Source organism: Atta colombica, unplaced genomic scaffold (genome assembly GCF_001594045.1).
Source record: "Atta colombica isolate Treedump-2 unplaced genomic scaffold, Acol1.0 scaffold224, whole genome shotgun sequence".
Taxonomy (NCBI): Eukaryota; Metazoa; Arthropoda; class Insecta; order Hymenoptera; family Formicidae; genus Atta; species Atta colombica.
Genome location: NW_017259321.1, coordinates 607,245 through 618,828, shown reverse-complemented (window position 1 = coordinate 618,828; position 11,584 = coordinate 607,245). Strand labels below are relative to the sequence as shown.

General features: G+C 42.0%; 1 protein-coding gene across 5 annotated transcripts; it reads left to right on the top strand.

The window, feature by feature from the left end:
• Positions 1 to 1,051: 1,051 nt before the first annotated feature.
• Positions 1,052 to 10,175, top strand: LOC108688054. Of its 5 annotated transcripts, none has more exons than XM_018194144.1 (6): positions 1,052 to 1,192; positions 7,155 to 8,680; positions 9,043 to 9,241; positions 9,336 to 9,445; positions 9,526 to 9,912; positions 9,993 to 10,175. In XM_018194144.1, exons 2-6 carry the CDS (start codon positions 7,358 to 7,360, stop codon positions 10,137 to 10,139), a joined length of 2,166 nt encoding a protein of 721 aa, XP_018049633.1. In that variant the 5' UTR covers positions 1,052 to 1,192; positions 7,155 to 7,357; the 3' UTR covers positions 10,140 to 10,175. The 5 variants fall into 5 exon arrangements, with proteins under 5 accessions (XP_018049633.1, XP_018049628.1, XP_018049632.1 ...); XM_018194139.1 differs by having other exon boundaries at positions 1,052 to 1,217; XM_018194143.1 differs by lacking the exon at positions 1,052 to 1,192 and adding an exon at positions 1,476 to 1,569.
• The last annotated feature ends 1,409 nt before the right edge of the window (positions 10,176 to 11,584 follow it).

Below are 11,584 nucleotides of genomic sequence, written 5' to 3'. Positions count from 1 at the left end.
AACTTTAATCTACATTGGTGAACATGGGCATTAGGATCTCTTTCACTAACTTCGGTTTAGCTAGTCCAGATTCAATTTCACCCATTATTACTTTAAATAAATTAAACCTCGATTAAAAGTTAACCATGAGTTGTGAAACTGGGTCTAAATAAGCCTTATGTAACCGTCGGTTAATTTAACCGAAGTTGGAAAGAGACCTATATGCCCATTTCCACCAATGTAAATTGACTTTAATTTTAGTTCAACTTATTTTCCGTCTTTTTCTAATCTTTAAAACTAGAAAAAGACAAAGAGTAGGTTGAATCAAAATTAAAGTTAATCTATATTAGTGGAAACGGGCTTTAGTTGTTTTCCATTTTCATACAAGTGATATTAATGCCCATATTCGTAGTCAGGCCTTATATTTAAGGCTTCCTTAATTTTTCTTCAGATACTCTACGAATTATTTCATTAGTTACTGAGCATCTAAAGATAAGTTTAAGAAAGCCTTAAGTAAGATCTGACTATGGGCAGAATAAATCTAAAGTTATGAGTATTTTGTACTCACATAATGACATCATTACTTTAGTGACAATGTTATCGCGTAACATAACATAGGTTTATAATCTCACTTTTACTATGAATTAACGTACAAGACATGTAAAGCATATGATCAAGCTTGTGAAGATTATAAAAATTCAATTGAATCTTTAATTTTTAATCTTTATTTTTATCTTTATCTTTATCTCATTTATCAGAATGAAAAGGAACGTACATTCAATTGACATCACAAATGAGAATTATCCAAGTTTTAATATAAAAAGAAAACAACTATATTAATTCCTTGCAGCTTACTACTACATCTATTGTAGGTCTGTTTCCTATTCCTGAATAGGAAACTGGTGTCACAAGTTGAAGTGAAATCAACGTAAATTTGTTTTAGAAAAGAATAAAAAAAAGACTGCGTTTTGGAGGGGGGCAGCATAAAGCGGCGGGCAGCAGGCAGGCATATGGTCGGCACTGGCAATGCGCCGGCGGTGCAGTACTGCGCGTTGCGTGCCATCTTGGCGGTCCGTCCATATCGCGTTCGGTCGCGGCCGGCGTGCGGTCCGTTTTGTTTTCCGTCGAAATCGGTGCGACTGATAACGCGCATCCGTCGGACTGCGCACGGACGATCCCGTGGCGATCGAGGTGCGAGACCAGGACGTCCATAGTACGTCACGTTGTATTCTCCACAGGTATGTACCGGAATCATTTCGGATAGGCCCGCGATTGGGTTAACGCGCCATTCCTCTCGGTCGACAAGAAAGAAAGAAAGAGAGAGAATACGCGCGCGCGCGCGTGTGTGTCAATTGGCCCGAGCGGCGCGCCAGAGGAACATTCGTTGATCATTCGAGCCGCGAAGGAAGCGATTGCGTTATTTTCCTGATAAGTTGAAGTCGGCCGCGTTATGTCGTAAGAAAAGAACGACGCGCGCGCGAAAGCAGACGACGATAACGGCGGAGCAACGACGGGCGGCGCGGCAGTGGCGCGCGTGAAAGATGACGAGAATGAGATATACGGGTATAATGTATTCCGGAATAAAGTTTGGTAAGTTTGCCCGGTCACATGTGTCTCGTGCCGCATTTTCTCGATTTTTCCCGTGAGTCTCCGTAACGATAGATATTCTCGATTTCGACTCGTCCGAACATTCTTGGCCCGGCGCGAGCGAACTCGGAGCGAAGCGGAGCGCGCGATACGCGATCCGGAGAGTCACGCACCGTCGTATGTGTGCTCGCGCGCGCGCTTCGGACGTGATCGCCGACCGGATTTCATCATGTCAACGTCGCGTCGACGGCGACATGTATATTGACGTGTATATCGACGCGATATTGGCAAAGTGTTGAGAAACTCAAAGAACACGCAAAAAGTCTAAAATTGAAATGTAAGATGTTTTTGAAAAATCTTAGACGTATATTTAAGCATCTTTAAGTCTGTTCTTTTTGGCTGAACTTTTGCACCAGTTAATCTTTCTTCCTTTTTTTCTGCAGAAAGAAAGAAGAGAAAGAAAGATGAACTGGTGCAAAAGTTCAGCCAAAAAGAACAGGCTTTTTAAGACGTCTTGTGTCTCATTTTGGAAACACGTGTTGTTTAGATAATACAATATAATAAGATATATATGCATGTATAATCAAGAAGTGTGCCCTCTTCCTTCTATTTCCCCGTGGATTCGAGACTCGCGCTAGATCTTCAGATCTATGGCCGGATATTCATGATACTATAATTAATGGATTTCCAACTCACTTGCCTTTGTGGGTTGGAAATCCATTGGGGGAAAGCAATTAAAGAAGAAGAAAGTTTGATCGAGCTGGAGCATTGGTAGGAGACTGAGAGCAGCTGAGAGAATCGCGCCGGCATTAATATATGATACCGAGGCAGACACGCAAAACGCGATGGTGCGCGCGCGCGCACATACGACGACACCGTTACAGCTTACGGCGCGGCGCGACGACGCGCCGCCGCAGCCGCCGCGGCGCGGCGGCTACCGACGTATTCACGCTGGTATTCGCACGGTCGTCGCGGCTGTGCGAGGTTCGTTGGAGGTTAGGGTGGCCATTTTTCTCGGCGCATATTACCCCGGATTGTGCCTTCCGTGCCGCGCAACCTTCTTGGTACTCGTCGCCCACTAATCGCGCGGATCGTGGAAAACTCGTCACCGCATCACGTGGTGCGATTACACGCCCGGTTCTATCCCGTTCGCGTTTAACGCTCGAGGTGTTGCGGACCGAGACACACGGTGGTGCGCGCTTATTACACGCTTTTTGGCACGCAGGTAAGTACAGGCGCGTACTTCCCCCGGTGCGCGTGGAAAAAAAGTCCCCGGGCTCGCTCGTTCTCTCTCTTTCTTGCTCGCTCGCGCTCTCGCTCTCTCTTTCGCGCGCATGTGTCATCTCTTGGAAGATTCTCGTCCGTCCCGGTGATCGGTTCTCTGATCGGCGATCAGGTGCGCGCAAATCGTCTCGTGTCCCGGCGAGAAGTCGAGGACAACCAGATCGACGGCGGCGCGCGTTTACGTACCGGTGTATCCGTGTGGCCATTGTTTATAAGAATTGCCCGATCTCTGTCTGTTTCGGACGTTATGTACCAAGACTTATCGCCGAATCGAACATTCGCGTCGTTTGCGATTGACGCGATAGATTTAGGTGCAGTAGCGTATCGTCGAGTTTCGCGCGACGAATAGGGGGAGGGAGATCTTAGATGTGTTTTTCCCGGTATCTCTCGCGTCTTCGACTCTCAAGAGCGAGCGGTCGCGCGCGCGGAGGGTGTGAAACGCGCATCGCGCTCCGCAGTTCGATGTTCGATCCGCGCCGCGCCGGCGAGAGATTATCACGCGCGCGCGTGTCCTCGCGCTTCTCTTTTTCTTTTCTTTTCCCTCTCGGCGTTCGTCCGTGGCAGAGCGCGGACGCGCGCGACGACAGGACGATTTGGATTATTCGGAAGAGCGATAAGAGCGCGCGCGACTGCGATTCAAAAACTTTTCTCGGAAGCGTGGAAGCGACCGGCCGCTTCTCTACAATAGGCGGCGAGGAGATATGGGACGATCGTAGCACTACGCAATTACTGTTGCCAAGTCTCTTTGAACATTAGTCCCTATATTGCGATTTTCTCAATATTTTAACTGGAATTTGGACCTTTTTTTTGTATTTTTCTCTCCAAAAATCATACGGAAATTTTTCTAAACTTTTTGTACTCCAAAAAATCTCGGATAAAAGATAAAACTTCCACATCTGTTAACAATTTTATTAAATTCGCAACACTACACTATTGCGTATTTATCAGTCTTAAGATATATCCACACAAATTTGCATAGTCGCATAAATGTATGCATAAAGAAAATTATCCAATCACATTTTACGTGTGTCTTTATAGAAGAAATATGATTGGATAATTTTCTTTATGCAGACGTTTATGCGTCTATGCAAGTTTGTATGGATATATCCTTAGAGATATGAGTCTGGATATTTTTAAAAAATATCCAGACTCATATCTCGAAAGTGTTCGAAAATATTGCGTGTATTCTGTTTTGCGCTTCCAGTGTTTGCAAGCGAATTTGCTTTGTTATTATATTTGATAAACAATGAACCGATTGCGCGCCTTTCGGTTTTATCGAAATTATACGCGTTAAGGAAGTCTGACAATCTGCGCATGCGATTGGATAATCTCGCAACGCGTAAAATTTACCGAAAAGTGAAACAAATGATCCAATAAGGATAAACTGATGCTTACAATGTGAAAATGAAGCGCGCTCATCAGACCTATTTTTGGTTAAACTTTTGCACCAATTCATCTTTCTTTCTCTTCTTTTCTCTTGGAGAGAAAAGGAAAAAAGATAAACTGGTGCAAAAGTTCAGCTAAAAGGAAGAGCAGGCCTACTATAATACACGTTAGATTAAAATCGAACGCATTAAAGATTGAGATTAAATATTGAAGATTGAAATTTGATCAATGAGGACAAAGAAATTTTAGTTCCTTTTGTTTTGATTGGTCAAATTTTAATCTCAATCTTCAATGTGTAATCTAATTCTAGCATGTATATTATAGATTTGTCTAGTATTTTCGTATACGATTTTTTCGAGAATAAAGTCTGGCCACGAGCGATTTTTAAGTATGTGATGCTATAAATGCTTTAAAACATTTTTTGATTAGTATATTAATAAATTTTTTTTTTTTTGTTCAAATGCTTCAAAGCATTTGTTAGTAAGACTTCAATTGCATCAAGATTCTACGATAAAATATTCTCTTAAGTAGTGTCTACTATAAGATATTAAGGAGTAAATCTTATAGGCTTTTTACAATAAACCATAACCTAAACTTCAAGTCTTAAGTCATAAGAAATTGATCAATCATAGTTGAATGTGAGAAGAATGGTCAGTTTCTTATGGCTTAAGATTTAAGTTTTATACTTTAAAATCTCATTGTAGACATCGCTTTACTTTTGTAGCTTCTTTCTTAATTTTTCTCTCTAAATTGTTTGAAATGGCATCTCTCTCTCTGAAAGTGAAAATTGACTCAATTTTGAAAAAGATATATAATCTCACTCTACTTGTGTTAATCTATAATCTTAATTAAGATTGCACGGTGAAGTAGTATAAGTTTGGGTATATTATATATACAGGGTGACAGTATAAATATTTATTTCTTTTGTTATTTTAGGAACTATACATTTTATATATATAATTTGTTATAATTTTTAGTTCTTAAAGTATTCTTATATATATTTATATTTATATATTATACACACACACACACACACACACACACACACACACACACACACACAATGTATTTAACTAGCGCTTGAGGGGACTTTCCCAGAGCACCAAAAAAAGCGAATCAATCACAGGATTTTGACAAAATCGCTCGTAGCCAGACTCTACGTTTTCCAGCAAGAGACGCAGATGCGACATAGTATGAACATAGTAAATCATTGCAGTCTTGTTTAACATTGGCAAACGATAAGAATGTAATGGACTAAATGTAGCCACGATCCGTTGTACGCAAACAACGCTTGAGAACCAATAGCTGCATTCAGCAGAAAAAGCGACTTTGCAACTGTTGCATTTATTATAATTCTTTTATATGATTGGTCTTACCCTCTTTCTCACTTAAATGCAAGAGCTGGTTGTTCCATCTTTAGATAAACAAAATTGTAGTAATTTATTTATTGGATAAACAAAAGAGTAAAAGAATAAAACGTAAGAGAGTAAGACGAGCTGAAATTTACCGAAAGATGGAATCCAGCCTACGTCATATAATTTTTTCTCAGAGTGTGAAAATGAAAATTTGTGTGTGTGTGTGTGTGTGTGTGTGTGTGTGTGTGTGTGTGTGTACAGCCGGTTACAGAAAAGTTGCAACACTTTTTTTTGATGGATTTTGGAATGCAGCTTTCTCACCGTGAGTGATTGATTCTTATAGATCTAACTATTCAACCGCTCTACAAGTAAGGCTGAGTTTCGAAATCCATAGGAAAAAAATGTTACAACCTTTCAGTTGTACATGCATACATACATAAACATTTTTATTTTTTACGTTTTCGCGTTAAAGTTACATGATCCTCCGAACACAGTTATTTCATCCTTGTTTACCAAATATATATTAAATAAAGGTAAATGATGTTAACAAGTGTTATGAGGATAAATCGGACCGTGACCCGCGTCAACTTGGTATCCTTTATCGGAAAATGTCCTCTGTTACATGAGTTGTTACATCGTTTAGTTCGTCATCGTCATCCGTCGCCGCGGTCCAATCGAAGGGGTCGCTTCGGTATGAGAGACATTTGGCGCGATACGACGCCATAATTCGCGCGATCGACTGCCGCCTCCCTCGATCATTTACAGTCGCGTTTCAAGCTCCGTCGCTCCGTGACGTGTTTCTCCGAATTGTTCCTCCGCGTCTCGCTCCTTCTCGGACGGAGCGCACGTCACGTCGGTGCATTGTGTGCAGTCAGTACGAAGATTGGATTTATCGCGCGGGCACGCGGCGTTGGCGGTGACGGCAGCGGCAGAGCGGCGATAGCGTGCGCGCCACGCCGGAGAGCGAGAGCTCGATAGAGCGCGCTCGTCGGCACGACGGAGAGCGAGGGTGTGTGAAAGAGAGAGACGGAAAAAGGGCGAGAGTGGATCCGCGCGGTTCTCCCGCGACGAGAGACACGGGAAAGAAGCAGGACGATAACGCGAAGATTTCGACATTTCCGTGTGACGGGACTGAAGGATCGTTTAACGAGGCGATATCAAAAGTGGTGGAGTCGTCGGGACCATGTCTGAGTCTCCGTGACGCAGAATTTAAATTTGGTATCGATGCGGTAAAGGTGTATGCGGCGCGGTGCGATACAGTACGGTGCGGTGCGTTGCACGGATAGGATCCACGGACCATCGGACCACAGACGGACAGACAGACGGACGGACGGACGGACGGACGGACGGAGCGCGCGGTCATAGCGGCAGACCGGTACGGTGCGGCGCGGCGGCGGCGCACGCACACGCACACGCGGAGACACGGCGAAACACGCCGAAACGAGAGGATCGCGCGGAAATACGTCTGCGATCCGCGGCGCGCGTAGATCATCATCGCGTGTCGCGCGAGCGCGCGCGCCTTGTTTCCAAAAGTATAACTCCGCGTTTTTTTGATTTCCGAAGGTACCGGGACTTCCTGGTGAACATTATTAACCCTGGCAGCGATTACTGTGACCAACGTGGTCTCGTCGTCATCCTCGGCAACGAGAGGCAGGATTGTTCAGGAGCGGTTAACGGCGACTAGCGGCCGAATTACCAAGGAGAGACGAGGAAGAGGAAGAGGAGATAAAGTGAGTCGCAGAGTCGCGCCCCGTGTATCGATACGAATGACGAAGATGCAGCAACACCCGGTGCAGGCGGCGCCGCGGATCACGCACGAGGACCACATACTGGAGGCGATCGATCAGCTACGTCGACGTAAAGCTCGTCCCGATGCTGATCGTATTTGCAACTATCTGCTACGTAATTACGCGGTGGATGCGCGCGATACGATAGCCGATCTTCACCGGCTGATCGAAGTGGAGAAGGTGATTCAGGTCGACTACAAGGGTAACACCAGTTACCGTAACGCTAAGAAGTGGACGCGGCTGCAACTCTTTAAGAATCGACCGGAAGGTTTCCTCAAGGAGAAACTCAACTCGGGCATGGTGTCAAGTGCGGTCGCCGAGCTCGTGGTCGAGGAGCCCGATTACCTTGACCAGGGCGTCCCGGCCGGTCGTCTCATCGAGCAGTTACTCGATGGTGTTTCGAGCCCGACATCACGTCGCGTGGTCGAGGAGTTTCTCGGCCGGGAGGTCGCGTGCGGCAATCTCGCGCGCCTGTCCAACGGCAATTACTCGCTGGTGGCGACGTCCGACATGACGACGGACGCGACACCGTCGCGACGCGGCGGCGACTCGCAGCCGTCCTCCTCCGCGGCGGTCGCCTGCGCCCTGGAGAACGGCAACGCGACGCAGCGGCGTGTCGGTAAGGAGGCTGCTGCTACCAACGGCACCCTCACCAATGGCACCAACAGTATAACCAAGACAGCGACCAAGACAGCGGCGACGGCGGCAACGGCGGCTGAGCTCTACGAGTTCAACGAGACGGATAACCTTACCGACACTACGTCTAACACATCGCGATCCTCCTCGCGACAGGCCAACGATAGTCCGAAACTGGATCGGCAACTGCAACAGCAGAATTCTATCAAGAAGAGGGAATGCTACGAGATCAACGACAAGAAAAACGTCGAACGCGGCGATATCGCGTCCATCGAGGTGGCATGCAACGGCGCCGTCGTCGAAGGTGATAAACGGGAACGCAATTCTCTGGTGATAGCTACGCCAACGTCAACGACCATCGACAACAATATCGTCAAGGAAGAACCAAAGAGCAACGATGTTCAGAAGATTACGTCTAACCTTAAAAGGTCCGCCAAGGCCGAGCGCAAGCAACGTCTGTTTGCTAGAACAGACGACCGTATGGACATCGAGATTAAATTCGAAGACTATCAACAAATCAAGGATGAGCGAGAGAAACGTGAGGAAATCGGCCGACGATCCAGCGAAGATCGCGAAGATGAGGATGCCGGCAGGAGCTCGTCGACAAACACATCCCCGACTCCGTCCAACGTAAATACTGGTGGATTTCGCAGCGCCAGAAGAAAGGTAGCGTAGATATTCTGTGTGTTAATATAGTGTGTTTGTGACAGATTGTAAATATTTTGAAAGATGTCTGAAAACACAAAAGATATAGTTGCGCTTTAATACATATTTTGACATAAAATACAATATTATCTTGTAAAGTACTCATTTCTGGATGCTCTCAGATATATTTTGTTTGTGTTACGTTTGTATTAACGAAAAAAATTGATTTATATAAAATGCTATTTGAAGATTGAAGATACCATTAATATTTTAAGAAAATAGAAAATTATTATAGTTTCTTTGAAAATAAATTTTTTTCTTAGGTGAATCATTCAGGTGAAAATTGATATATCAGTTCTTCTTCTATTGTTTTCATATTTTAGAGGGCTAGAAAAGTATTTGATCCTTCGGATAATAATCTGGTGAAGCGCAAACGAGGCAGACCAGGTCATAAAAATTCATTGATGCAAGACCAAGATCCTGCTAAAGCAACTATCAAGGATGGACCGTTTAGGCAGTGCAGTCTCTGTGCCAAAGAGAAACAAGAAGCTCTCGTGGCTTGCAGGGATTGCACAGTGCGAGGTAATTCTTTAATATAATTAAAGTTAATATCGATTAATTTTTCTTAAACTTTTTATCGACATTTATATGTATTATGTATTACATATACTTGCAGCACATCCGAGTTGTATTTATAGTCCAGAGGAAATGCTACAAAAAGCCAATAGCAATTGGCAATGCGAGCGCTGTAAAACCTGTACAGTATGTTGCGAGACTTCTGATGCTGTAAGTTTATTACATTCCATTTTATTTCATGTAACATTCATGATTTTTTTTACCCTTATTCTAATAATTGTTTTATTTAGGGTCCGTTAGTGACTTGTTACAACTGCGATGACGCCTATCATTATTTTTGTCATCCGTCCCGCGTTACAATAAAATCGAACACTAAATGGTATTGCAATGAGTGCACGCAAAAACAGCAGAGCAAGATGAAAATAGATGATAGTCAAAACATTCATTCGATCAACGGAACAAGCAGACCGGACAGCCCGTCAAGCACCACTATCTTACCACCCGTTTTAAGTCCACAGGTTTCTCCCATGAGAGGTTCTTCCGATCAGATGGAAGAAGACGGTCCCAAAGGACCCATCGATTTAAATATTCCTGATGCGAGAAATTGGACTTCCGAACAAGTATACCAATACTTTGCTAGGCTATTTCCCAAGGACGCTGAAGTCTTCCGGCAGCAGGTAAGAGTTTAATTAATTTATTAGATAAAGTATTCTTTGCATAATTGTTCCGATATACTATGTCTTCATTTACGTTCCAGGAAATAGATGGTCACGCACTTCTAATGATGAGTCGAAAGGACGTTGTGTGTGGACTTAATTTGCTATTAGGTCCTGCCTTGAAAATATATCGACATGTTTTGAAGCTTCAGTTTCGCAGAGACGATCCTGAATTGTATTGGCAATAATACTTATGAATTTTGCTTGAAATTGATCTCTATTATATCGCGTACGTATTTTAATTTATAAGATTTAATTTATACTTCAAAAATTAAATCTTTTAAATTACAATTGTACACAATTTGTAGGTGGTTTCCACATTGTATATATGATGTACATCGCTAAAACCTTTCTTATGAATAATAAGAATATCTTAAAGATATGTGCTCCTTAATAACAATAACAATATTCTACTGAATATTCGAAGTAGACTTTGTTTACTGTTAAATCCCTCCTTGGGGTTAAATCAGCACATTATTTGAAAAAGCGCGGAAATTCTCGAACTCTATTAGCAATAATATAGATGTCTTGCATACATTTAATCTTAGCATTATGCATGATTTTTCCATAAATTATGAATAATTCGGTTTCAAGGCACGCTCCATATTGTACAAACATATGAGACATATTGCTAAGGTCTCTCACGAACAATTTATCATAAGCCAAACCGATATCGATCTGTAAATGTATGTGCACGTTGCGATTATATACACTTAATGTACATTCCGCCTTTTTCGTGTGCGGTATTTTGTAAAAAGGAGCAGATATTTTCTATTTACAAACTGTTACTTGTTAACATTAAATTTAAACTTATATCATGAACTCTACACAACTCTACGCAGTTTGTTCTAACAAAATAAACAATTGGGCATGTTAATAAACGGAAAAGAGAATCATCGACTGATTGTGCGCGATTTTGCGTCACGTAAACTTATATTTTATTTTCACAAGTTTTACATAAATAATACATTTATTTGTAGAATTTAGTTGTATAAGATACTACTAATTGAAGAACACAATACTTTGGTTTTACATGTACTTTTCTATTATGCAATAAACATTTTGATATTTATACATACACTGTAATAACATCCTCCAAAGACTAATTGCAAGACTTTTTCGAGATATGCATAGACACATAGAAATGTTCTAGTTATTTTCAATAAGTTATTAAAAGGAATACGCAAAAAGTTTCTTTATATCTCGATATATCGGTAACAATGAGATTTAATTTAAAGAGTATAAGTCTTACAGGAACTTGTACATTTATACATATATTCCTAAACTACATATAAATTTCATTTGATATTTTTGAGATATCGCGTTATCAATCAATTGCTACATAAAGAATTTGAATATATTTTTACATAAAACATGTGTTGATGTTCTATTAAAAATGAAAAAAATAAAAGCTTAGTTATATTGTTATTTACGTGTGAAAAAACGTGTGTTAAAACGTACAATTCTTGATTTACAAGAATAAATATGAATTACGATGGAAGGCTTTTAATAAATATGATAAGTTACACATAAGTAACGTGTATCGATATCGTAATTTTACTATCGTTTATATCTCTTTGAATAAGGAATAATAAGAATTTTTTAAATCACATTGCGCGCGCGCAATTAAAAA

What these genes read in the sequence shown, in the direction of transcription:
- LOC108688054 (XM_018194144.1), top strand. Translation starts at nt 7,358, where the DNA reads ATGACGAAGATGCAGCAACACCCGGTGCAGGCGGCGCCGCGGATCACG. An exon ending in TTCGCAGCGCCAGAAGAAAG is followed by an intron (nt 8,681 to 9,042) that starts GTAGCGTAGATA and finishes TTCATATTTTAG; the next exon opens with AGGGCTAGAAAAGTATTTGA. An exon ending in CAGGGATTGCACAGTGCGAG is followed by an intron (nt 9,242 to 9,335) that starts GTAATTCTTTAA and finishes ATATACTTGCAG; the next exon opens with CACATCCGAGTTGTATTTAT.